The following is a 26,747-nucleotide window of genomic DNA, read 5'->3' as shown; positions in this document are numbered from 1 at the left end:
TTCATGACTCGAGACGTTCCAAATTTCAGCACCACGGGCAGCTCCACTACTCTGACAAAAAACAGAAAACGTAAAAAATAAAAAAATCTTTTATTTTGAAGCATCATTTTGAGAACTTTTTGTTTTTAAACTTTTAGCTACATTTTTATTAATCTTTCAGTCAAGTTTGTTGACTCTGTTGAAGTGAGCCAAATTATGTTGTTGGGCCGCCAACTTGGTGTCAAGGAACTTCGTTAAAGTAAATTGAGGTGCTTCGCTTCGACAAAAACTGTGCTTTGCTGCCATCTTGAGCCTCCCTTTGATAAAAGTTGTTCTTCGTTGCCATCTTGGGCAACTTTTTGCCGACCATCTTGGCAAAAAAGTATGTGGGAATGAACTGAGGAGCTTCATTTAGACACAAGTTGTGCTTTGACGCCAACTATCGACAACAATTTATAGATTCAACACTAAAATAAATATCAGATGTTCTTACCAAACAGATGTTTTCTTTACGTGGTCGTGTCGTTGGGTTGGCGACGCGTGTTCCATCGCCCCGCGTCACCTTTTCCCGCCAAGAGGCGAACAGTTGACTCAACGTGATTTCAACACATGAGCACATTTTTACAGGCGGCGATCATGGCGGTCAAGATGTAACGAGCGCGGCGGGATTAATAACCACGCCGAGGCGGTGACAGGCGTCCTCCCTCGCACTCGCCGGGTGGGGGCGGGGGGGGGGTGATGACTTACGCCTCTTCAACTTTAATGGCGGGGACATGTCGCGGCTTTATGCGGGCTCCCCGTGACATCACGTACTCGTGGAAAATACTTGTGTGGAGTCACTCCAATTAAATGACGTGGGTTTTATTTTCATGCTCATCATTACCTCCTCCAGGGAAGTCTCGTCCTGCGCTGCATGTGGCAAAATGACATGAACAAGGGACGGCCAACAGAAGGAATGTGATAGGACGCTCGAAAGACACAAAGGAGGCGCTGTTTCGACGTCACGTCATTACATCGTTACTAAAAAGGATTATTACATTTATTTGCGTCATGTGTTTTATGGTTGCACTTTAGTTCAGGTTCTATTTTTTTCCCAAGTGCTCGTTAAATAAAGTTAAGTGAATTTAAAACTCAAAAGTTAAAATATATAAAAAAAAAAAATCTAATAAAAAGTTATTATTATATGATTGATAGTCATTGATCACACATATTTAAATAAGAATCCTTTACAGTACAAATAAGTCCTTCCTGCTCATGTCCAAGCACCGCCGCCGTCTGCGAAAACACAATCGGATGTGTTTATAATAATAAAAAAAAAATCAGTATCTGATTTTTTTCATTTTTATTTTTTTACGGCGTTTTACCTCATCGGCCGCGCTTGGCCGTCGCCACGCAGCAACTTCGGCACTCTCGTTGCGAGGCGAAACGGTTGCTGTTGCCGCCGCAGCCACTGTACACGAAGGGCCGGCAATCGCCCGCGCCGGCATGGAAGTACCACAGGAGGGCGTAGTCGGAGCACGAGCCCTCCGACATGGGCTCCAGGCAGCGCTCCTCGGACTCTGGGGGACAAAAAGCGGAGTCGTTTCCTCTCACAAGGACGTAACACATTTCGACAAAACTCAATATTGCACTGCGTACTTAAAAAAGTAGCACGCGGGCCCGTCAAACATTCATGGATTCCGTTTTTTGGTTGATTTCAAACAAGTCATGACTCATAGATGATGAGGTGGAAATAAGAATCATAAACAAGAAGCAGAAGAAGAAGAAAGCGAGACTCACCAGAGGACCTCGTTCCAAAAAGGCGTCTTTTTTTCCTCTGGAGCGTCTCCATGGCATCTAAAACAAAAAGGGCGAGTTGTTATATTTCCTGTTATTGTTTCCAAGAATCATCAAGCAATTGTTACGAAACAATTGAAAAAAAAAAATCCCAGTTATTAAAGGACGCACATCCAAATAGACAATTCTATTCAGGACATAGTTACGTTGCGTAAGCACATTTTCCCTCAATATTGCGATTTAATAAGCGCAAATTTTTTTCAAGGTCTTCTTCTTAAGTAGTTGCAAAAGTTGAATGCTGATGGGTCGAATTAAATGCGTCCAAAAAATATAAGCAGCGTGTCATTGAGTGGGGCAATGGCAGTCTTTTGATGGCACTAAATTGGGCTGCAGATTGATCTTGCGCCATGGGGGCGGGGGGGTGCGCGCTCGCTAATAGGCAGGCTTGAAATGTGCCGCCGCTTCTTGCGTCACGTTTACGCTCCTTGTGCTCCCCCCCCCCCCCCCCCTGCAAACCACTCGACACGTCTTCTGGTGACAACGAGGCGCTCACCGGTGCCGTTCAACGGGAATCCTCTCTGCATCTTAATCTGTTGTTCGGCGTTGTCGCCGTAGTCGTCCTCATCCTCGCCGAGGTCATGCGGGCCGGCGGGCGCCGACCTGCCGTCGGGGTCCACCGACTTTACCATCAACTTGTACTCTAAGCCTGCAGTGAACACACACCCACGTTGGAACACATTCAGCCTTGACATAATTGGATATTTCTTACAATTACCCATGTCCCCTTTTACTGGGTTATGTGTGTTTATGTGTGTATGTATGCATGTATTTATGTCAATGATGGCACCATGGAGTGTGTGTGTTCCTCTGACAGAACACAACAGATGGTGCCACATACGGGTGCCACGTTGATGCCACACACACACACACACACACACACACGCACCCCCCCCCCCCCACACACACACGGTCACGTTTTGGCTCACTCACAAATAAGGAAGAGTTCACCGTGTACGACTGACACCATTACGCACACACGCACTCTCGCTTTCTTACACCCCACCCACACACACACACCCACGCACCCACCCAACACACGCACTTACCACACTTGTCCATCACCTCCCGGGTGACGAGCGTCTTCACTTCATGAGCCTTCACACAGATGAACATAATCAGTGTTCCTCTTTGACAGTTGAGCGCATGATACTCGGGGTGTGCGTGGGGGTGTGCGTGGGGGTGTGTGTGAGCGCATACCGAGAGTCCAGGCTCCCCCTTGTCACCTTTCGCTCCTCCAATTCCAAACATGCCCTATAGGTACATATACACACAATTTGAAAAGATAAAACAAACACAAAACAAAAAAAATGTGTGTTACAATGTGTCACACACTCACACTCTGGCCTTGCATTCCGGGAGCGCCGGGCGCCCCTCGTTGACACGGCTGCACTTTTCCTCTCCGGCCACTCACGCCCTTATTTTGAAAAGGCACATTAAACACGTCTCCACGCGCAGCGTGACACACGGCCAATTAATCCGTCCTGACAATATTCTTATTAGAGGAGCGCGGACGCTCTGTGGGCGTCGTAATTGTAGCGGCGAGTAGCTAACTGATGAGGGCCGAACCTCTTTTATACAGAGACTTTACTTCAGCTATGGTAAATGATAATTTTACAAATATATTTAAATACGAGGGCTGAATTTTTTTTTTTTTAATTAATTCATGGCTTATTTGGTTTTATTTTAGCCAATAAGACGATTTTTATTTTCAAACTCATTCAGACCTCGTAGTCACATGACTCACCGCTACCAACAATCGACATATTGTGGGTGTGTATTCAGCAATGATGGAATAATAACGCACCTTGGCTCCAGGGTCCCCACGGAGTCCCGGCCCCCCTGCAGGTCCTCGGCCCCCATCCTTTCCAGGTCTTCCCACCGAGCCCTTGAATCCCGGGAAGCCTGGGAAACCGGCCGCACCCTACACACCATAAAACAAATATATGAACTCACCTTTTGGGTACTTTTGAAGCATTTTGTAGAATTTTGGACTCTAGATTCTTATAATCATGCTATTCATGCGCAAACCTTTTGCCCTTTTTCTCCAGAGTCACCGCCAACGCCGTTGATGCCCGCGATGCCTTTGTCGCCCTGATAGAACACATTACAGATTAACGCAGCCGTGCCTTGAGATAGCGCATTCGGCTGCTCCTCACGTTCACATTTGTTCTTTGCAGATGATGAAGAATATCTGCACATGAGTATTGTTATTTTGTCTGTCTACGTTTGGCTTCGAGTATCTGTTGCGTAAAGAAGAATAATTTGTTCGCCCATCTATGGCGTTTTGCCTCGTTTATGAGCATTAAGCCTATGTGGCAATTTTACCTTTCGTCCGGCGAGTGCGTTCAGGCCAGGTATGCCGGGGTTGCCAGGTGAGCCCGTGTCCCCCTGTTGAGAAGCAATTTCAAAATTGGTCTCAGAGCGCCGATGATCGGTCAACTCATTGACGAACCTTTTCACCATTGAGACCGGGACTCCCGAAACGTCCCGGGATGCCCCGGAAGCCCTTTTCTCCCTTGGCTCCCTTATCTCCCGCTGAGCCAGTTACTCCTGGATCCCCCTGCAACACGCAAAAATAACAAATGGTTAAGGTGTCAGGATATTTTAATGGACAGGTTTCTTGTCCTGTACCTGATTACCCTTCTGGCCTTGCAGTCCCGTGTCTCCTTTGTCCCCTTTGGTGCCATTCACGCCGTCCTTTCCGGGGCGACCCTTCAAAAAAAAAAAAAATGACAACACACACATTCACTGACACCTAATCTGGCTTGTGTACATTTATTTATTTATTATTATTATTTTTTTTTTTACCATGACTCCAAGGTTGCCCGGTTCTCCCGGATCTCCCTGCAGACAAATTGTTTCATTTTTTTCATAACACTTTCAAAACCGTGCGACATCACAAGGAGGGTTGGCAAACCTTCTGACCGCCTGGTCCTCGAGTGCCAAAGCGTCCCAAAGCGCCTTTGGTGCCCACGTCCCCCTTCAGGCCCTGGAACAAATTGGAAAATGGAAATTTGGGGATGTAGGAGAATAACATGATCGGCATACCTTAACTCCGGGCGGACCGTCCTCGCCCTTCTCTCCTTTATCGCCGTCAAATCCCGGGGAGCCTCGCTCACCCTGCAACAAAGCCGAGAACGTCTCAAGCATGTTCTCAGGAACTCCGCAAATGCTAGAAGGCTCTCACCGCGTTGCCTTTGGCGCCTTTGAATCCACGCGGTCCGTGCATTTGGAGCGCACTCCCCTATGGTGTCGAAGTAAACAAAAGGTTCGGAATTTTTTTTTTCTGCCCAATTTGTCCGAAAAAAATAAACATACCCGTTCTCCTCTGATGCCTTGCATCCCACGTTCACCCTGTTGTTAGACATTAAAAAAATAAAATAAATAAATAAATAATAAAAAATAAATAATGCTAATGACAACTTTGCATCTTTGGAAGAGGACGTTTACCTTGACACCTTTGACGCCACGTAAACCTTTGGAGCCCTAAAAACAAAGAGGAAGAAGATTCTTTTGAAAAAGTTGACTTGAGTTGCAACGGAACAAGTCAAATGCTCAAGGAAGTTAGTGCTCACTACAAGTCCTGGTCTGCCTTTCACACCTGGGCCCCCTTGGTCGCCCTGAAATAGAATCCATGAGAGGCGTTTTCGACAATTTGTTAAAAAAAAAAAAAAGCATTCTTGAATGATTTAAATATATGAGAAATAAATCATACCCTTTTTCCAGGAAAACCAGCAAAACCCCGAGGCCCCGCCTCTCCGGGGATACTTTCACCCTACGAAGGCCGTGTACATTTTGCAATTGCAACGATGACTGAATTTCTGACTTATTTAAATATATTTATTTACCTTGTCTCCTTTTACTCCAGGCACACCGGGAGATCCCTGTGGCAGAAAAGAATGATGTCATCATTCTAAATAGAAAATCAGACTCCATAGTTTGCTTCAAAAGCTTTCAACATGTTACTTAAGTATTTTGTGTAAAATGTGATTAAGTTCAATGACATAAAAAAAAATAAAAAAATAAAAAACCACGACATGCTAATAGAGTGTAGTTATTTGCGCTTACATCCGCTCCCGGTGCTCCGGGAGGTCCCGCGCCTCCCGGTGTTCCATTTTTCCCCCGTTTCCCGCGCTCACCCTGCATCAGTTTACACACCAATCATCGCATGTGCATCGCTTTCAAAGCAGAGAGCTGACATGGCTTCGTACCTCCCGACCGGGCTCTCCGGGGTCCCCCGGGGAGCCCTTGATGCCCGGGTCGCCCTGGATGCCTGCGCTCCCGCGGATGCCTTGGATTCCCTGAGCGCCCGGTGGCCCCGCCTCTCCTGGTTCACCCTGAGTTGATGAGTCAGGATTAATTTTATTTTTATTAGTTTAAAAATCACAAACCCCATTTTATGACTTTTTCGTCACACAAGCAAGAAAACTTTTGGAAAGTAATCAAATACTTGTTTTTTTTTTGTTTTTTTTTTACATCGCTGCTTATGATTCAGTTGCCAAATGCTTTGAAATAATTACTTTCCAATTGTGTGTTCAAATCACAAAATGCTTTAAAATGAGTCACGCAGCCAATTAAATCCCCTCACATTAAACCCGCAGCAATGTTGAAGTGATTGTGTCGTAATGAGTCGCTTTTTTGTTATTTTCTCGAAAACGTGTCGTGTCACCTTGTTGCCGGGCGGACCGGCTTGCCCCTCGGGCCCTCGGTGGCCGACGCCTGGCTCTCCCTGAACACGTGACATCCATGATAATCTTCATTGCCGAATAATAAATCACATCCGTCCCGAGTATATATCGCGTACCTTTTGCCCCTTCTCGCCGATGTCCCCCTGCAGACATCAAGAAGCACAAACGGGAAAAGTCAGAGCGCACCTTGACAAAGTCAGCAATGTGATGGGGAAGAAACGCGCTTGTCAGCGTCGTTTAACAAGGAGAATTATTCATGCGCGGGTTTCTTTTAATCTAGCCGGCATCAAAAGAGCAGCAAGGCCGGACGGCAGCCAAGTGTTCCCCCAGCTCTGATGCAACATGAAGAACGTGGGCGAGGGGCGGCGACCATGCGCTTACGTTTGCGCGCATCTTCCCAAACTTTATTTCCAAGGGGTGAGAGTCATGAGAGATGCAATTTAGAAAAATAAATCAATTTGATCACATCAGGCCTCCTAAATGTATCCCCAAAAATGATTTGAACGCATTTTTTGCAGAAAAAAAAATGCAAACTTTCAATCTTGAGTCAACACAAAGCTGCACGGCTCCCACGTAGTGAGGAAGAGGCGCAGTTGTACGTGACGTATCCAAGAATTGCTCTCAAGCCATTTTCAGCACTTAAAAATTGGTGAATAATTTGGAAAAATATTTTTTTAAAAATGTGGAATGGACCATATTTGGACATGAGCGATTTTCAGTCTGAATGTGAGATGTATTCTTCATCAGATTTGACTAAAAATTGCCATTGATGCAGTTCTAAAAAAAATAAATAAATTAATGTATATATTGTACGTGAAATTGCGCAGGTCTGTCAAACCAAATTGAATCTAGTTCTGATCCTAATTGTGCGCCAATGTAAATGTGACATGTTTTTTTTTAAATTTATTTATTTATTTTTTTTAAATACAGCTCACTCGCACCACTCAGTGCAAAAAAAAAAATTGTGAGAGAAAAAATTGCTTTTCAATTTTGTTCTAAAAGAGTAAAAGTGTTTATTTACCTTGGGACCTTGCATTCCGTCCTCGCCTGGTTGCCCCTTTATAATATAAAAAAACAAGACGCACATATATATAATGAGCTCGTTTTGAATACGCAGTAGAACGAGCGCTGGCCGTTACCTTGAGGTAAAAATAGTCAGGGTGGTACGGGTAAGGCCGGCCGCCTTCTTCCTCGCCCGTCCGTTCCATCTCGGCCCTCCTCCTCTCCCACTCCTCCCGTTGTCGCTGCCTCTCGAACTCGTCGTCCTCTTCCCGGTCCACGTCTTCCTCCCGCGTCTCCCAGTCGCCACTCCAATCCTCATCGTCATCGGGCCCGAGCCCGTCTCCTGGACTTTGTACGGGTGGCTCCATCGCAATTTGTCGCCGGTTCCTTCTCTATAGAAATCATCGTGCGGTCACTTACAGTGTTCATGGTTTTGGACATGCTAGCGCCACCACCTGGCGGATTCAGACACTCACCTTTGAGTCAGACCAGTTCCTCTTGACCCGGATTGGCGGCACCTGCCAACCGCCCACCAAATGCTTGTCAGCAAAATATTTAAATACGGTATGGTGTCTTTGCGTGTGTGTGTGTGTGGGTGTGGGGGTGTGTGTGTTAAGTCAATGAGGACTCCACCTTCTCTGCTTCCTGCGCGCTGATGGGAGGAGACGGCAGCGACACCTCATCCTGTTTGCGGCATTAAAAAAAAAAAAAAAAAAAAAAGAACATTTTGTTTTACCTCGATAAATTCGATCAAGTCCAATGTTTTTTATTCAGCGGCTGAAGCAATAAAAACAAAAAAAACCTAATCTGCTGTGACTTCTGTGAAGCGTGCGATAAAAGCATTCAATCCACTTTCACAAGTTTTTCCAGCGACTGAAAGTTAATTAAACAACACAATGAGGGGACAACTCCACGGGCTGCTAATTAATATCATAGCAAGTAGGCGTGCAATTAATTGGCCCCTTCCCAGAGACGATGTGATGAAAACGCCGTCTGACGGGCCCGTTAACGAGAGGGCGCCTGGACGTCAATTCAAGCCGCCTACCTCCTCTCGCCGTTCGTATCGGCGGGCGTCGTAAAGCTCCTCCTCCGACGGCTCGCTCGTCTAAGGGGAGGAGATGAGAGACGCGGTTGCGTTAGCGTCGAGCGAAGATGACACCGAGCGTCTAAAAGCACATCATGGCCGCCGCACGTTTGCATTCTGATTCGATTACGTTGTCTTGGTCAAGGTTTGCCTGATGTGGGATGATGGAGTTTTTTAAATTTTTTTTTTTTAGGGAGTGTGATATAAGAAAAATTCATTTAAAGTTTAATTAATTGATAAAATAAAAACAGGAGTTTCAGTTTTACACTAATTATTTAAAAAAAAAAAAATAATAAAATAAAATTAAATATATAAATATATAAATATATATATATATATATATATAATTAAAAAATATATATATAACTTGAATAAATATTGCGTCCAGATTTTAAGAAATATTTTTCCAGACCTATGTTCACTATTGTCAAAATCAACAATTTAAAGATTCACCAGTGACAAAATATAAGCCACGGCAGGTGCGTTATTATATTTCCGTATTCAAGCAGCTTTACGATCGCGAGTTCCAACCAGCGTGAGCGTGACATGAGCATGCGTGGTCTCATTTACCAGGTGTTGCGTCTGCTTCGAATGTCGTCCTTTATTTCCCCTGCCCTGGTTCACAGGCGTGACACGAGAGAAGAAACGTGTCACCATCATGAGCATTTTGAAGTACGTTTAGCCACACATGACTGAAACGTTACCTTCCCACGTTCTCTGTTCTGCTTCCTGTGCCCTGAGCTTTTTCTGCCTGTGTGAGTGGGCGGGTTCGTCTGGGCGACACTTCCCGGTTGGGCGGGAACGGTCTGCCAAAATATAATAGATGCATAAATACGAGAAGAGCTCAAAGTGACGCAATAACTGACCTGGTTCCAAGTGGCATGAAAAGTAGAGTTGACTTGAGTCCGATTGGTTTTGGATGAAGACGTTCCAGTCACGTTCTCCTCTTTGGATGTCCCGTCAAGACCCTCCTCCATTTTTTTCAGCGGCGTCCATAACGTCGGACCCTCCGTAGATTCATTCCAAGAGTCCTTCAAGGAGGGGAAAATGAAACCGTCAACGAATGCTGTTGAGTTTGGATGCTTGACGTCGTGTCACTCACAGGCTGCGTCGGTTGGTCCAACTCAAATTCCTCGATGGCGTCCACAAGCGGCTGGCTGGATAAGTCGACTTTTACAGCGTTCTGCCGGAACGATGCCACCGGATGTTAAGAATGCTCTCGCGGTGAATAAAATGCGAGTTGACGTGACATACCGTATATTCCGTTATGACGTTAGAGGTTTGCATATTTTGGTCCCTTTGCTTGGTTGCCTCGCCAAGAGCGCGAAGCAGCTCCTCGACGCTGTCCTGCAGCAGTCTGTCAATCAAAAGCTTCAACAGAGGCAGCTGGGGGAAAAAAGCAACAAAAAAAAATCATTAAAAAAAAACCGAAACATATGAAAGGAAGGACAATGTGCGGTTTGAGGGCGCACCTTGATGCCGTACGTTTCAAACATGACTTCAATGTCCTGGAGAAGGAAAGCGCAAACGTGCAGCTGAGGTACTTTTCAGTTCAAACAACGAGAAAGAACAGAACGAGGAATCCACCTTCATTTCCAGTGATTTCCCAGCGGCGCCAGCGTCACCCTTTTGGAGGAAAATGCAGCGTCAATCACGACTAAATATTCCGTTCGTCCATTTCACCTCTATTTGACCGTGACTGATTGTACCTTTTCGCCTTTCATGCCGACGTCGCCTTTCTCTCCCTGTCGTACAAAGAAGAAAATCAGAAAGTGTGTTTACACTTGGGATTCAACCCAACCCATTTGCGTGCTACCTTCATTCCTGGCGAGCCCTGAACACATAAAAGAGACGAGAGGAAGGAGATATTGGTTTGGGCAATTACTGAAACATGGCGGCAACCGCTGGGCCAGATACTCACAGTAGCTCCTGGAGGACCCATGGGCACGGGAAAGGCTTGGCGGATTTCATCGATGGTGGCGCCCTGTCAATGGACGGCAAGTCAGGTGAATTTAATGCAAAAGACGACAGGTGGTATTTTTTTTTAATGTAATTTAATTTTTTTAAATTGTATCTTATTATTTATTTATTTATTTTAAATTGTATTTTAATATTTTTTTTAATTAATTAATTTATTATTATTTTTTTTCCATAATTCTTTTTTTTTTCTTACCTCAGTAGTGATGAGGACCTGTTTGCCGGGCAAACCCGGAGGTCCCGGTTCTCCTTTAATGCCGTCTTTTCCCTGTAATTCAACGAAACAGAAAATTTGCCCTTTTTGTTACTTTCTATAAACGTGAAGCCACTTACGTTTGCTCCTGTGTCACCTTTCTCCCCCTGGAAAGAGAGAGAAAAAAAGTGTAAATTGACAGGAAAAAAAAAAGTTTGTGTTTTTTTTTAATTGTCCGTGAAATGTAGGGACCTTTTCGCCTTCTTCCCCCTTTTGTCCTCCTTCTCCCTGTTAAAAAGAAACCCAGTTAAAATTGAATCACGTTCACAAAACAAGCAGTTGGTATGTCGGAATGTGCCTCACATCTTTCCCCGGAAGTCCTCGCTTACCATCGATGCCGGCTCGCCCCTGGAAAGCAAAAAGGACAATCAATGAACACCCCGCGGCAGGGGGGGGGACGTTGCGTCTCATTTCGAAGAACGATATTCTGGGAATAATCTATGATTAATCTAACGGTTTCACCGGAGTTCCCGGTAATCCCGGCATTCCGGCGATCCCGATCCGACCCTGTTCTCCTCGCTCGCCCTTCTATCAAAAGCACATACAGGAAGCAATCAAACTGAGCGTCTTAAATATTTTACTCCTTCTTGTGCACACTTACTGAGCCAGGCTCTCCATTGGGTCCTTGTTCCCCCTGCAGTTAAAAAAAACCTAATATGACGCGATTGTGAGCGTGGACGTGTGGGGAAATAAAATGTTGAGCTGACCTTTTGGCCTGGTTCTCCTTTTGTACCATTAAGACCGTCTTTTCCAGGACCACCCTGCACACAGTCACGTATACGCGTCAGTATCAAGATTTTTTTTTTTTTTACATTACCCTCGCCATCTTAAGAAATTCGGACCAACCAGAGAGGAGCCTGGCCGTCCAGGTTTACCCTCAGGACCCTGCGAACAAACAGAAGATATGAAGTTTGAAGGCGGTCGTTTCACACAAACCTTCAATGGCTCCTAAGAGCGCAATTTATAGATTCTTTCCGAGAACAGGAAATGGGAAGCTCACTCTCGGTCCGGGCAGGCCGATTTCTCCTCTTAAACCCGGCTCGCCCGGATTGCCCTGACGGAAAGCCGATGAAGAGGTTTGAAAGGAGACACGAGAAGAAATCTCTTGGGTAAATGAAAATCAACGTGATATGGATAAAGACACCTTGATCACTCGGGCGAAGATATTGTCTCGTACCGCCTGGCAAAAACAACAAAAAAAAAAAAGACAAGAAAAGATTGAGAGCGTTCATTTCTTGTTCGGCGCGTTACTGTCTCGACTTTACGAGCGCCGCTGCGACAAATGGGCCTGTGAAATATGACTGGACTGATGAGACGCTGTCACACGTGATATAAAAGGTTTGTTTACTTGCGTTCCCGGAGGTCCAGGTTTTCCCTTTGTGACGACAGCACACACACACACAGAAAAAGAACACTGTTTAAAATCACATCAATAGGACGCCACGTGCGATATTTGCAGGAAATAGAAGGTGCGCTGAAGAGCGACACACACAAAAAAGGCCGAGACAAAGTTATCGGAAGAGCAATCGCCGAGACAAAGCGGCGCAGCGGATCACAAACGCAAACGGGGCGCACGCACCGGCTCGCCTTTGTCGCCTTTCTCGCCATCGAGCCCCTAGAGGAAGACAAAAGAAATTTCATTACACGTGGTTAATCACGAAATGTTAGCGTTGACGACCGGCGATTCCGCCGGAAAAATGTTTTATTATTTTAATTGTCTTACAGGCAGGCCGGCGTTTCCAATATCTCCTTTCTCGCCCCGCGCTCCCGCTTGGCCCGGTAGCCCGAGCGGGCCCTGATTGAACATTTTATAAAACATGGACAGTTCGGTTCATTCCGTTGATGCGGTCATTTAGAATTTTTGTCACTTTGTAGAAAAGGTCAAATACTCTTATTCCGGGGTCACCGGATGCTCCTCGTGGTCCTTGCTCGCCCTGTAAAACGACAAAATTAGTTCATCAAAGTGTTCTTTCATTTCAGCATGTTTCATTTTTTTTCTGCAGCACCTTTATGCCTTGTCCCCCTTTAACGCCAGCTTCTCCCTACACAGGAACAACAACGCTCGTCATGTTGCATCACAAAAAAAAAAAAAAAAAAAAAATGAAATTCCGCAAGGAGCACGGACAAACGTTTTGATGCTTCTGTGGTGTGAAGGAATTCAACCTGTGACAACCTCATGTGATTTACTTACATCTTTACCTCTTAATCCGGGTTCTCCGGGATTTCCGGGTGAGCCCGTCTCCCCCTTGTCACCTTTGGAGCCGTCCTGTCCCTGTTCAACAAATTTGGATGACGATAGCGCTGTCACTATCGGATCTTTTGAGAATCGATTTGATTACCTTTGGTCCTGGTTTTCCGGATAAACCAACATTTCCCTGGGAATGATCACGAAATATAGATTTAAAAAAAAAAAAAAAATGGCAACAAAATGCTGGATGAGTTTTTTTTATGATATAATCACTCACCCGCTCGCCGGTTTCTCCCTTTGGTCCTCCTTGTCCTGGAATGCCAAAACCTGGACTTCCCTGCAAGCACACATCAATTCAACTCCTAATTTTCACATTCGATGCTTTTTAACGGTCCAACCTTTTCTCCTTTCTCTCCTCGGTCACCCTTTGTTCCCGGAGGCCCCGCGGGTCCGATCGGTCCCGCGTCTCCCTGCAGGACGGCAAATGTGACACATCAGAGAGTTTTCAAAAGCCAACGAGCGGCTCACTGAGTCATTCAGTCCAAATTCGCAGAGGAACTCTTAATTGTGTTTGATTGGCGGGCCCAGAGGAGAACCCGCCGCGTTGCAAAACAATAAATCAAATGACGGCTTCATGAACAGCGTGACTCACCCGGACGCCCTTTTTGCCGGTTGGACCAATAATCTGTTAGGATGGGACGTGAATACAAAAATATGAAGCGCGGACACAAAAAATTGTGGCGGTGGTGGTGGTCTTACAGCCGTGGCGGTGTCTCCGGGGGGGCCTCTCGGACCTTCGTCTCCCTTGAGGCCGATGGGCCCCGTCGGTCCCTGCGAGAAATCATTAAATAACATTCCACATTGTGTTTGCATTCAAAACAAACCGAATAATAAACACAGAGCGTTATCATCTTTGTAAAGGTTGTTCAATTTTACTTTTTCCAAAGCATGACATCACAAATGAAATCATTTTCCGTTCGCTGACGCAATTGCCGCTTATCTTGTCGACTTTTTCAATATGCGTTCGACAAAAAAAGGCATTAAAGCAAAGAGGGAGCATCTTTGTGACGATCGCCTCACCGGGAGGTGGTGGGGGGGGGGGGGGGGGTGCCTCAAATTAAAATCAGCCACGCGGGACAAAATGTGTGAAAGATATCCATTGACGCTTTAATGATTTGGCTCTTGTGTAATCACCGGCATCTCTCCGAGAGGCTAATTTAAGAGATGTGAGATAACACATTGAACAGCAAAGACCAAAAAAAAATGGTAAATTCTTACCATAATGCTAGTCAAATAAAACATGCATTTTGTCATCATCACTAATCACACTCACCGTTGGTCCTTGTGGTCCACCGGGCCCCCTTTCGCCTTGTTCACCCTAAAAAAAAAAAAAAAAATTGAGACGCACTTTCATCCTCCATCTGTTAGTCTAGCTCAGGGGTGTGCAAACCTTTTGATTGGTGGACCACAATGGGTTCTAAAATTTGACAAATCTCAGTATTTAGAAAATAAAACATGAACGTTTATTCATTTCATTTTTTTCAAATTCGGCGGGCCAGATTAAAACATTTCACGGGGCGCATGTGGCCCCCGGGCCGTAGTTTGCCCACGCCTGGTCTGGCTGATGAGTAATTCCCTTGCTAAAACGAAGCAGGACATTTGGATTTTTCCATCGAATGTACGTTCCAGATGAGCACGTGCATGTGTGTGGACTCACCTTGTCTCCTTGCTCCCCTTTGAATCCTTTTTTCCCCTGCGGACAAAAAGGTTAAATTCTCAACAACCAGTAAGAAGTAGATATTGCGTTAATCTCGTTCGCATTAACGGGAATCTTGGTCAAATATGACATACACACCCGAGGTCCTTGGACGCCTTGTTCTCCAAGTTCCCCCTGGACAGATGCACGACATGATCGCAAATCAAATGAAACAGACCCACATGAAATCAAATGAAATATTGAGTACCTTCGGGCCGACTGGTCCAGTCACGCCCGTGTTTCCCTGCAAAAAAAAAAAAAAATTAGTTTGATTTTGATTGGAATTTTTATTTGTGACTAAAAAGTACAGGAGAGGACGTGAATTTTTTTTGTTTTTTTTTGTGTGCAGTACCTTCTCACCCGGCTCTCCATGAGGCCCCTTAGCACCTTCAAAGCTCAGTGTGCATTCACCCTGCAAAAGTTTACATTTGGAGCAAGTAAACACGGTGACGTTTTGAGAGCAATGTTTGCTCGCACTCTTACCTTTTCTCCTTTTGGACCCGGTAAGCCGGGTACGCCGTTGATGCCGATTGGACCGGGCAACCCTGCGATCCCCTTGATGGTGGTCGGGAACAAAAAAAGATGGTTTTGAAACACGCAATTTAATGCTGATCATATTTGCACTTACATCGCTTCCAGTTTCTCCCGTGTCACCCTTTGTGCCCGGCTTCCCACGTAAACCCTTTCAAACAAACACACGAGCATGTTATTTAAAGTCCAACGGAAGCAGTAGCGCAATTCTGGGGTACCATTTCTCCTGGCTCTCCAGGCTCCCCCTTCAAAAGAAAGTTCAAAACATCATGAATGAGAATGGCTGTTCCTTTGAAATCTCGAACCGGAATTCTTTTCAGACCTTGATAGATATTCCTGGTGGCCCCGCTGGGCCAGGCAAACCCGGGACTCCGATGACTCCGGGAACACCAGGAGGTCCCTGGGAACCCTGTCATAGAAAAAGACGTCATCAGACTGAAACTCATTCCTGAAAAATCACCCAAAAATGTTGAGCGGGAGACTCACCGAGGATCCCGGTTCGCCTTTTTGCCCGGGGATGAAGTTAGCATCTGGCGCCGTTATCACGTAACCAGGCTCGCCCTGTGGTGAGACACCGAAAACATATTTTTGCTTTATGATTGTTCCTAAAATACAATCAAATATGTCAAAACTTACTCTTTCGCCTCTCTGGCCTTTGGGACCGGTGAGTCCTTGAGGACCCTGATAAAAACACAAGAATAGTCATTGTTTAATTAAACACATGAATTCATGATTTAAGGTTTACCATATCGCCTGGGACGCCTGGAGTGCCCTGAAAAAGAAAAAAAAAACACACAACGCAACAAGTGTTAAAGCAATAAACTCCCTGTGGGTTCGAGTCTGTTCTTGGGAATTGACTTACCCGCTGGCCGGCGGAACCCGGGGGTCCAGTTCTTCCAGGGCGTCCAGGCAGCCCGGGAATGCCATCTGTTCCGGGAGGTCCCTTTCCAAGTAAAGCAATATGGCCAACGTGAAAAACAGAATCAAATAAAACAACACCGTCACAGCGACACATTTAACTCATTTACTCCCATTGACGGATAAATACGTCAAAGATCCGTTTTTTTTTTTGGTTTTTTTTGGACTCGGCTGGTAGTGAATGAGTTAACTGACTTGCGTTCAATTTTATTTAGCAGTGAGCGTGCGGTCCTTGCCTTTTCACCCTTCTCCCCCTTGGTGGAGGTAAAAGGATCAAACTGTCCGGGAGTTTGCCTGAATCGCTACGAAAAAAAAACAAACGTCTCAGGTGAAGCCAAAAAATGACGGGGAAAAATTAGAAATATTTGAGTGACACATACCAGACCTCCTCCCGCACCATCGCCCTGAAAGAGTGCAGCGCATTGCGGATTTTAATCCCACATTATTTTCAATATGTATAATTTTAACTCACCCGTTCTCCTTTTTGGCCCTGGGAAAGACAGCGGAATAATTTCAATACATGTTTTACCGATCATGTTTGGAATCTGAAATTTGCAACGTACCTTGACGCATTGGCAGGGGGGCTGAGGTTTCGCCAGCGGCTTTGGGTCATCAGTGGGCGTGTCCAGCTGAGTCAACTAAAAAGGAAGCGAGAAGAACTGAAATATTCCCGCATCAAAATGAAACCTTCTCCTTTTACCTCGTCGTCATCGTCACGCAGCCTGAACTCGGAGAGCAGCTCTTTGCTGCAGACGCTCCCGATGAATTCGCTCTCGACGGAGGGAAAGTCATCAAAGGTCGGCGAGTAGAAGACGTTTTTGTACCCGCTGGGGGCCGCGATTTTAGCCAACTCCTGCAAGTCGGCATTGGCGACCCCGACCGCTAGGATGCTGACACCTACGCAAAAAATGACATGATGGTTTAAAAATGAGAGAGAACTAAACGTCCATCCCGGATGGAATTGTAACCGACCCAGAGCACGTGCGACCCTCGAGGGGGGCTCCACGTTGTCATGGGCTCTGCCGTCTGTTATCAGCACCAGAACATGGGCGGCGTCCTGCCTCATGCCCACATTCTCCTGAAACATTTCCTGCAGCACGTAGCTGATGCCCTTTCCTGCGTTGACGAGCAGAAAAGTTGAAGAAATACGATTGGTCCCGTCGCGCGGTTGCCGCTACGTGCGGCACAAACCTGTCTTGGTGTTGCCGCCTCCATAGCGCAAGCCCATGAGCGCCTTAAGCACAGCGTTCCGGTCTTTGTGATCGTTGAGTCGGAATTCGATGCGAGGCTCGTCGCTGAAATGAACCACGGCTATCTGAAAGGCGACGTTTCAGCTTTTGCAATTTCAAAATGTTAGGCTGGATGGCGCACAGTTGCGTTAGAGGACACTAACTTGCGCGCCTTCGGGGCCGATGACCGGGAAGGAGGCGACCACGCGGAATATGAACTCCTTCATTTTGTCAAAGTTGTTCGCGCCGATGCTGGACGACTCATCCACCAGGAACACCGTGTCCACTTTGCTCCGGCTGCATTCTGGCAAACGCAACCAAACGCGCGAGTTCAACAATCAGCATTATTTTATACCCCGACAAGAATGAAATACCCGCTCTTGAGGGAGCTGTCGTCACCGCGTTCGGTGTCGTTAGCTGAGGGGAGGCCACTGCTGGATGCGTTGGGGTGGTCTTAATGGTCGTAATCGACGGCACGACGGGGTGCTTGGTGCGTTTCGTGGCGGTCTGAGGCGTTGTGGTGCTTGCTGTGACATAAGAGGTCACGGGTGCTGGCTGGGACGTTGGAGGACGATGTCCCACTGAGATGCACAAAATATGCTGTTGTTACATCAAACAAAAAGTGGATGAATCCCGTGAGCGTTCCTTACCAATTCTCTGGTAAACGGTGCTAATGGGTCCCTCCACTTGGCCATACAAAGGCCGAATGGAGAAAATGTATGTTCTGCCATACAGGAGCTCCCCGACTTTAAAGGAGGTGAAACTAAGACCCAGCGTCTCCTTTTTAGTCTCAAACACTAAAACAAAACACATTGTCATTATTTCATATTTCCCTCCCCCACTTGAGAGTATTTACGCTGTGATTTAATACGCTCATTGCAATAACGTGTCAAGCTCGTCATATCGACTTCAAACTCAGGGGGATGAGTCGGATATTTATTTCGGGACAAAACAACACTTGGTGAAAACATTCAGATGAGTAAGGCGCAATAAAGAAGGAAGTGTGTTGTGCGTCATAAAAGTCAATGACAGGCTGGCTCATACCTGAAATGTGCCGCCAGCTCAGAAGGTAACCGGAGACACCCGCCACTCGGTTCCAGCTCAGAACAGTGCTGCTGTCCGTCGTGTTCACGGCCGTGAAGCCAGTCACTTTGGGAAGGTCCACTAAAGTCCAATTAAAAGAGAGAGCAGTCAAAGGGTGAATTTGTTCTGGTCTCCACACAATTTACTCCACTGACTCACATGTCCGCGCTGTGACCAGGACAGAGCTTCCCTCCCGGCTGCCCGTCATGGAGGACACTTGGATCTTGTAGGCCGAGCCCTCGCGTAGGTTCTCGATGGTGAAGGTTCGAACGCCAGCAGGCACCATATGGGACTTCTCTTCTCCCCCTAGTGGCAGCAAAACAGTTAGTCTTGATACCCAACTCAAGTTTACTTAGAGAGCTCTGAGTCAATAGACAATGAATAATTTTGAAAAAAATTCTAAATTCCTCTTAAATTCTAAAATATAGAGGGAGTCAGAAAAGGGAGGGCAGAATTGCTGGATTTAACAACAGCGCCAATTTTTCGCCCAATTTCAAATTACTGTTCAATTTAGAAAACAGCAGGGGGCCTAAAATTGAACCATGTGGAACACCAAAACCACAAGTGGGGTCGGGTGGGATTCAGGGCAACCAAGGTGAACACCTGCCTGCCAAATTGAATCTAAAGTACTCCAGAGCGCCATCACTAACGCCGCCCACCTGGTGCTGCAAATGAGCCACAGCAATATCACAGCAATTCTGAGTGCAAGCGACGCAGAATCTCACCCATGAAGTGGATCCAGGAGACTTTGTAGCTGCTTGCACCAGGTGTATGTTTCCAGGAAACGGTGACAGAGTTAACACCAGTGTCCACTATTTTGACCTCCTTCACCAGCTGGGGCGGTTCTGAGTCCAAGTCAGCCGCTGAGGAATTAAAAATGCAATCAAGCCAGAAATCTCCAAAGGAACCAAAATTCTTCACCACCTGTGATTTGAGTTAAGGAAATTTCTGGCCCCTCCGTGTTGCCGTATATTGCACGGACTGTGATTGTGTACGTGGTGCGTGGGCTCAGGCCTGTAATGTGATAGACGAGAACGCTGCGGTCCAAGTAGCACAACTGGGGGGTGCCATCGTCTGCAAACATGGAGTTGCACGTGTGTGAAAAATTTCAGGCATGTCATTGTGAATATGAACGCCAGGGACAAGAACATTTACCAGCGTTCCAGGAGAGTTTGTATTCAGTGGCGCCAACTATTGGACTCCACTGCACTTCTATGGCGGTGCTCGTGTAAACTGTTACCTCAAAGCTGGACACGTAACCAAGAGGAGCTGAGGATGAACGACGAGAAACAGGATCAGTCTTTTGATGCTAATATTTCGGTTTATGCTAATGCTACGTCCGGTTTTAAACACAGGTACTGACATGTTCGGAAGGTAGCGGTAATGCCAGGCCCGACCACCGATCCGAAGAGCACGTAGAGAGTCAGCGCGTACTCTGTGTCATGGGCGACATTCTTCAGCTGGTACTCAGTGGTGGTGCCGTTCAGGGCCAACTGCCTGGGACGGTCCCGACCCGCAAACTCTGAGAAATGACACGACACTTAAGAGGAAGCTCTTGCAGGGATGCTAAGTTCCAACTCACCTATCGTGGGTCCCCAGGCCAGTCGGTAACCGGTGGCTCCTGACACGCTGTTCCACGTGATGACAGCGGTGCTGGTACTCACTGCGGACACCTTCAGGGTCTGCACCGCGCTGCTTTCCACTGATGGGGGCGACATCGAGTCATTTCATGGAGCATATACTCCATCGCGCCTGGGTTCTTTTTAGTGCTGTAGTTACATGTCTTGACTTTGGCGGACGTGACGGGCCCTTCGATGTCTCCAAAGATGGGATTCATGGTGATGGTGTACTCGGCGCCCGCGTGGAGGCCCTGGATCATGTAGAAGTCAAAGGTGTCCCTGAGGTTGATATTCTCTATGTGGCCGTCTGAAAGAAAAAAAAAAACGCATGGGAAGTGGCAAATAAAATCCTGGTAGTCGTCAAGCCGCATTACCTGGCGACGCCCATGTGAGACGATATCCTGTTGCGCCTTTGACTGAAGTCCATTTGGCCTGCACGGTGTCGGTGGTTGCATTCTGGACCAGGAGTTCTTGAATTGCTACCAGCTTCACTATAACGCACAAAAAATAAATCGTGAAATATAAATAAATGTGATGAGACAGACAAACATATGCAGATAGATTTTTTTAAATCTCTCTATGATAAATACTCAATCCCTGTATTTTCTCTCCAAAAAAACCACCAAAAAACGGACAAATTAGAATTAGCAATCTGGCATAGAACAACATTGCCCTCCAGTGGACATGTTGCAGTACTACAACTTTGTGATTTTATACATTTTCTCTGTTTCTTAGCAAGTGATACTTGGTGTCAACCATAATTAGTGTCATCAAACTCAGATGTAATAATAGTTACATGTCTTTCCCACGATGGAAACAGGTTCACTCAGCCCCTGCGGGTAAACCGCACAAACACTGATGGTGTACTTTTTGTCCTCCTCCAGGCTGTCAATCACGTGCGACGAGGCGTCTCCTGGGAGCAGCTGCTCGTACACAAAGCCTGGTCGGTTGGCTATATTGGACAAACCGGACAAGGTCAATTGACAAAAATATAAGGAAGTGTCAAAAAACGTTGCAGGTTGTCTTTGTACATCTTGGGATGAGAATCTTGAATCCATTGAGCTTCTTGAGAGGAGGCGTCCAACCCAGGCGTAGCGAGAAAAGACCCTCTTCGATAACTCGGAAATTTAACACTTGAGGCAATGGCGCTGAAAGACAAGACGTGTGCTTATGGAGTAAAGCGACGTTTGGCGTTTTTAGCGTTGCGCTTACTCGTCTGGGCGGTAGTCGTCGCAGAGTCGCCGATGACACTGGGATACATGGCGTGCACAGTCAGGGAATATGACGTCTTAGGGTTGAGCTCTGCCACCACGACTGTTGTCATGTCTGCTTTAAGATCAATCTTAAGGGAGCAGAGGCCGGAGTAAACACCTGGCCCGGATGTGCGGAACGTTCACACCTCGCTCACCTGTCGCTGCTGCGTGTGGATGGATTGTCCTCTGGAGCTGAGAGGGACGACCGTGATTCGATATCCCGTGACGTCCCCCGTGGCCGCCGTCCACGTCAATCTGAGGGAGCCGTAGGAATGCTCGCTAACCTGCAGGTCTCGGGGACCCAAAATGGGCTCTTTGACTGAACGCAGATTAAAAAAAAAAGGGGGAAAAAAATCATATTTAAAAAAAATATATATATACTCTTGTCACTAAACTAATGCAAGACAACTTTCAAACTACATAATGTTAAAAAAAAAAGAGAAAAAATATTAATAAATAATTAATTAATTAATAATTAAATAAAATTTAATTATATAATAAAATTTACAATTAAACTATAACCCTGAACATGGAGATGCTAACATGGATTAAAATTTAAAGCAAAGCCCAATTAATATTAATTCAAAAAAATAATACACAAGAAAAAAAAACAAGTCTGTTGGATTTACATAAAAATGATGGAAATTGACGCATGCATTAAAGTTTTTTTGGGGTTTGTCCAATAAAATAAATGAGTCACACGCTTGATATGCTATGCACGTTCCCCTCACCGGGCTGGAACATTTTGACAGGGCGCGGCGGCTCCGAGGCGGTGAAACAAACACGGCGGGACAATTTTGGGAGGACAGCCTCCAGTAGGGGGAAATCAGCGCCCATCAAGAGGTGCTCCTCGTACGGCGGCGTCACAGTCATCCTCAGCTCGGCCTCCTCGGCCCCCCTCACGCCTGAATCCAAAAAGCATGCGGAGCAATATTGTGTCACTACCAAGTTTATGCCACTGGGGGGAGCTGTGACATCTTGAATTGCTTCACTGTTGTAGTCTGACTTCAAAGAAATAACAATGAAACAGCATATTTACAACAAGCTGACTCAGGCTTGTGCTTTTGAAAGTCTACTTGTTTTAATTATCGACATGGGTGTCCAAAGGTGTTTTTCGGGGCTTATATTTGTTGACAAGCAAGCACCCGCAGGTTTGCTTCAGCGTGGCGGTGATGAATAAGAAGAGCGGCACTCTGTGTCAGAGGTGTAGATGAATCGTCCGGTGAATAATGGCCGCAATTAGAAAGCGATTGGCTAATGAGCAGTAATTATTGCAGCGCTCGCAGCAAGGGGAGCAAGACGTATGCGCGGCTGCGGCGCATGTGTGTGAGGCAAGTCGTGAAAGTCGACTTTTGGCTGTATCCATCATTCCGCTCTACACATGGAGGCATGGTGTACCTAATATTGTGACGAGGGAGTGTGCAGCATATGCATTGTATAGATGGCCATGAGTGCACTTTTGAAATGTGAATCTCGCACAATCACAAGGTTCCGGGGAGGAATCCAATGAATCGCGACTGTACAGGACGTGAATTTCTAACAGCGGGTGAGACGACGGCCGTTCGGATAAGATCGGAGTGGTCCGCTGCAGTGGGGATGTTGCGGGAATTCACAATGCGGACTCACCGACAGCATAGAGCGTAATCCCATTGTCGGCCACTTCTTTGGCTGCGGCGACAAAGGGGTCGTCCGAGGGTCCGTTTGTGATCAGAATGGCCACCTAAGGAGAAAGCAGAGATGGTCACGCGTGTGCATCATGGTGCCTTGAGATACTAGTTCAATTTGTTGCATGTCACTCTTCGCAGAGGATAAAGAATACACGCCGGAGTATTTTCTTTTTTAATACTGTCTTGAGTCGAGTCATGTCAAATTATCAAAGAGTCAAAGCGGAAAAATCGGCGGAACGACGGCTTGTATCGAGGCACTGCTGTATTCGTGATGAAAATATCCAGAATAGATAAAAAAAAGTCCCATCAAGATTTAGCTCCTGTTTGTTTTACTGTTGGAATCCATTCTACAGTTTAAACATTTGCGCAGTTATGTCGCTAAATAATTAATACACCACTGTTTGGATGAAAAAAAAAAAAAACTCATTTAAAAACAGCATCACACTCGTTAAAGCCCCCCACGGATTTGTTCATGGTTTAGTATATAATTGAATTCATAATTGAATAAATCAAGCGAAAAGAACAAGCGGGATGCACGAATGCGACCGAGACTCTCAATTTGCTCATTCATAAAAATGAAAGCAAAGTTCATGGAAAGTTCAAGAAAGACGAAGAGGAGGAAGAAGAGGCAGGACAGCATCAATATGTGATTGTAGCTGCCGCTCGCAAACGCCCCGCCACGACAAATTCAATATATCAGCCTAATCCTCTCCCCCGCTGCCTTCCTTCGTCAAGTGCAAAATTATTCACGCGCACACTCAGAAGATAGCGGGCTGATGGGAATGCTAACCGGCAGCGTTACTCCGAGTCGCCACGCGACTGATAGAGAAGGAAAATACTTCACATTTTATCATTTGACAAGTTTAGTTGCCGTCTGGCGCAGGCGGCGCTGACTTTAATGCACTCTTTTTTTTATTTTTTATTCCGTCCTATTGGAAAACAGACCAATCACGAGCGTCTTTTATCGGGGAAGGAATAATTTTTGCTGGCTTAAATGGATTGACTTCTATTGCTCGAACTATCGTACTTAATCATATGATGGGTTCATTAATACCAGCTCAGGTAAAATGAATGTACTTTTTAGCGTTTATACACGTCAATGGCAGTGAACGAGTAAGTCAGTACCTTCGGTGCGTGGTCGCGACTGATGGCGGCGCTGAAAACCTGGTCTACGAGAAAGTGGAGGGCGGCGCCCATCTTCCTGGCTCCGCCCTCAAAGGGAAGCATTCTGACAGCCCCGAGCACCTCCTCCAAGGAGCCGTAGTCCGTCAAGGCGATTCGCATCCTGGAAGCCAAACAGGAAGTGAGGCACGCTCCAAAAGCGATGCGCTGGCACGTCGATATTTTACCTGGGGACGTTGCCGAAGACGGTGACTCCGAAGCGGACGCCCTCGGCTCCTACGAGGCTGTCCTCGAAGGAGGAGAGCATCGCCGAGATGAAGTCTTTGAAAGCGGAGTAGCCGCTCGCGCCCACACTCCACGACTCGTCCACCAGGAACACGATGTCGGCCTGCACCACCGTCCTGCAGGCTACCGTAGATTGCGCAATGAGCAAGAGACGAACACAACTATTCGCGCTCACATGTAAAAAATAAATAAATAAATAATGATCATAAAAAATTTGCTGCATGCTTTGAATGGGAAAAATTAAGCCAATAGATCAAATTTAAATCGTAGTTTAGTATTAGTTAATTGAAGTTAAGATTGAGGATGCATAATACAACAATTTTTTTTCAAACCAAAAGTAATAAGTTACTTTATCGATTACTTGATTTTTAATGTTAACAAAATTACTTTATTAGTTACTTTCAGCAGACGCCGACAACTCTGCTTAACCTAAAAATGACAGCTGGTTGTGTGGTATCGGTGTTGTAACATTGGATCTTTTTTTTTTTTTTCTTTTGCAGAAATACTGATTCTGGTACCAGTATCGATAAATGTGGGATGATCTAAGACATTTTTAATGCGCTATTTTATTTTTTTTTGTCGTTGTCTGAAACACTTTTTGAATTCACACATATGATATTTGTGCAAATTCTACCTTATGAAAATTAAAAAAAAAATTAAATGCCACAAAATCTGCTGACTATCCCAACAACTTCATATTCGTCTTGTCACTAGACGGCAGTCTTGGCTCATCTCGTTTCCCTGCTCGCATCTGCAGCGGGCCGCGCAAACGCCCATGAATGCTTCATGACACACAAGTCAGCCCAAAAAGAGCATCAATATTCCGAGCACTCCAGCGATAAAACTTTCGCACAGCAATGAGCAACGCTTAGAATATTAAGGTAAACACAGGCCGCATTGCGTGCGGTCAACCTGCCTCCTCACGCCCGCCCGAGCTAACAGGCGTTGTAAAAGTACTGCATTATGGTGCCTCTAGATTCGAAGTTGGGATTTTTTATTTATTTTTTCTTCAAATTTAAGTAAGATTATTGTTTTGATTATTGCATCACTCGTGGCTCTCAGACTTCTGAAAAAAAGTTTGGGTTCAGGATGATGTCACCAGATTGGCTCCCATTTGAATCAATGACAATATTATCCAATCACATTGAAGGATATGATAGTGTGAAAAAAAAAAAAAACAGAACGCTGAATTACATTCCATCAAAGCAGGAAGCGTGATGTCATACCTTCCGCTTGCGCCGTGACGCTCCGACACAGGAGGCAAAGCAACAGGAGAAGCGTGCAAACCGAAGAGCGGCCCATACTCTTCTTCTGCTTGTCCTCTTTGCCCCGTTCCAATCACCCGCTCCTCCTCCTCCTCCTCCACCCCCCTCGCCTCACAAATCCCCTTCCAGGACGGCGCTCCGGGATCATCAATTCCTGCGCTTCTTCCCTCTTATCTGAGACAGGGAAAGTCAAAGAGAGATAAAACGTGAGCAGCCATTTTTTTCCCCCTTTTTTACATTGCATTTAACTTGCGAGGATGCAAGCAAATCACTCACTATTTATGATCCATTTATTGCATATTGTCCGAATAAAGGCGAGCGAGGGGGTAATAAAAGGTTGCTTGCGGGGGGGGGTTTCAACTGGTCGTTTTTACCTTGCGGACAGTTTTACAGCACATTCCAACGGTGGCAAAAAAGGTTTAGAAGTGTCACGCCGCAGCTTTTTAAATTGTCTAATACTACGCCAGCTATCAGAGGCAATTACTGCGGCGGCCAAACAAACACGATTGGAATTTATGACCCCAATAATCCAGAAGGGGCTGTCTCGCATTGCAGAGGTGGACTCAAACCAAGCCATTTTTATTTTTTTTTTATATTTCACCTTTGCAAATGAGAATATTTGATTATGAGAAAGGCTCCTCGGGATTATCACGCATATTTAAATATGCCCGTGTTTTGTTTAGCGAACGAAAACGACACGATGCGTGCTGTTGTGTCGGCGGAGCTCGAGCAGACTGACGGGTTCATTATTTCCTGAGAAGACGGTGCAGACAAGCGTGACGAACGTGAAACATGCAACAAGTACGTTTAGGTATCACAGCACTTATTTACTTAACTGTAGAGAGTACCAGGGGGTCTATTAACACATTTAATCCCAGAAATTTTCATTGGAAACCTCTCAATTCCAGCGTTTTTCGGGATTTTGACTGATTCTGCGAGGCCAACAGAATATTGTGTTCTAATGCTATAAAAACACAGAGCTATGACGCAAAAAAGGATAAGACGTATAAAT

The 26,747-nt window shown here is 45.8% G+C and overlaps 1 protein-coding gene across 1 annotated transcript; it reads right to left on the bottom strand.

Moving 5' to 3' along the window:
- Positions 1–670: 670 nt before the first annotated feature.
- col7a1l (collagen type VII alpha 1-like) lies at positions 671–25,796 on the bottom strand. Its single transcript, XM_088288596.1, has 102 exons — positions 25,697–25,796; positions 24,413–24,593; positions 24,189–24,348; positions 23,023–23,116; positions 22,128–22,301; positions 21,552–21,715; positions 21,356–21,485; positions 21,175–21,291; positions 20,940–21,095; positions 20,518–20,634; positions 20,304–20,450; positions 20,107–20,226; positions 19,888–20,046; positions 19,680–19,793; positions 19,449–19,598; positions 19,250–19,387; positions 18,684–18,830; positions 18,486–18,605; positions 18,092–18,238; positions 17,816–18,022; positions 17,606–17,745; positions 17,404–17,527; positions 17,185–17,328; positions 16,913–17,109; positions 16,776–16,850; positions 16,685–16,702; positions 16,593–16,616; positions 16,449–16,514; positions 16,157–16,237; positions 16,040–16,066; positions 15,931–15,975; positions 15,781–15,855; positions 15,617–15,703; positions 15,513–15,539; positions 15,392–15,445; positions 15,247–15,318; positions 15,116–15,175; positions 14,972–15,007; positions 14,863–14,898; positions 14,725–14,760; positions 14,341–14,385; positions 13,767–13,838; positions 13,660–13,692; positions 13,406–13,477; positions 13,285–13,344; positions 13,159–13,194; positions 13,011–13,091; positions 12,826–12,861; positions 12,709–12,753; positions 12,543–12,614; positions 12,399–12,434; positions 12,168–12,194; positions 11,964–11,999; positions 11,820–11,873; positions 11,666–11,704; positions 11,527–11,580; positions 11,421–11,453; positions 11,282–11,347; positions 11,123–11,167; positions 11,012–11,047; positions 10,900–10,926; positions 10,763–10,834; positions 10,511–10,573; positions 10,406–10,423; positions 10,299–10,334; positions 10,177–10,215; positions 10,062–10,097; positions 9,844–9,975; positions 9,692–9,772; positions 9,456–9,620; positions 9,294–9,395; positions 9,160–9,204; positions 8,551–8,610; positions 8,139–8,189; positions 7,982–8,023; positions 7,643–7,897; positions 7,525–7,560; positions 6,620–6,646; positions 6,485–6,544; positions 6,027–6,152; positions 5,884–5,955; positions 5,664–5,699; positions 5,531–5,590; positions 5,391–5,435; positions 5,266–5,301; positions 5,134–5,169; positions 5,003–5,059; positions 4,864–4,935; positions 4,733–4,804; positions 4,624–4,659; positions 4,447–4,527; positions 4,268–4,375; positions 4,141–4,203; positions 3,844–3,906; positions 3,620–3,736; positions 3,152–3,229; positions 3,013–3,066; positions 2,862–2,910; positions 2,309–2,461; positions 1,759–1,815; positions 1,344–1,538; positions 671–1,254 (listed from the first exon to the last, which is right to left on the bottom strand). Exons 1-101 carry the CDS (start codon positions 25,770–25,772, stop codon positions 1,345–1,347), a joined length of 8,232 nt encoding a protein of 2,743 aa, XP_088144722.1. The 5' UTR covers positions 25,773–25,796; the 3' UTR covers positions 671–1,254; position 1,344.
- Between the last annotated feature and the right edge of the window lie 951 nt (positions 25,797–26,747).

The sequence above is a fragment of the Idiotropiscis lumnitzeri genome, chromosome 2 (genome assembly GCF_059441095.1).
Source record: "Idiotropiscis lumnitzeri isolate Australia: NSW breed Sydney's pygmy pipehorse chromosome 2, RoL_Ilum_1.0, whole genome shotgun sequence".
NCBI classification, from domain to species: Eukaryota; Metazoa; Chordata; class Actinopteri; order Syngnathiformes; family Syngnathidae; genus Idiotropiscis; species Idiotropiscis lumnitzeri.
The sequence above is the reverse complement of the archived record's forward strand: the minus strand, read 5'-3'. Positions and strand labels throughout refer to the sequence as shown.

What these genes read in the sequence shown, in the direction of transcription:
- col7a1l (XM_088288596.1), bottom strand. Translation starts at nt 25,772, where the DNA reads ATGGGCCGCTCTTCGGTTTGCACGCTTCTCCTGTTGCTTTGCCTCCTG. An exon ending in CGGGATTACCGGGAACTCCG is followed by an intron (nt 11,168 to 11,281) that starts GTGAAACCGTTA and finishes TTTGCTTTCCAG; the next exon opens with GGGCGAGCCGGCATCGATGG. An exon ending in AAGGCATCAGAGGAGAACGG is followed by an intron (nt 5,060 to 5,133) that starts GTATGTTTATTT and finishes TCGACACCATAG; the next exon opens with GGGAGTGCGCTCCAAATGCA.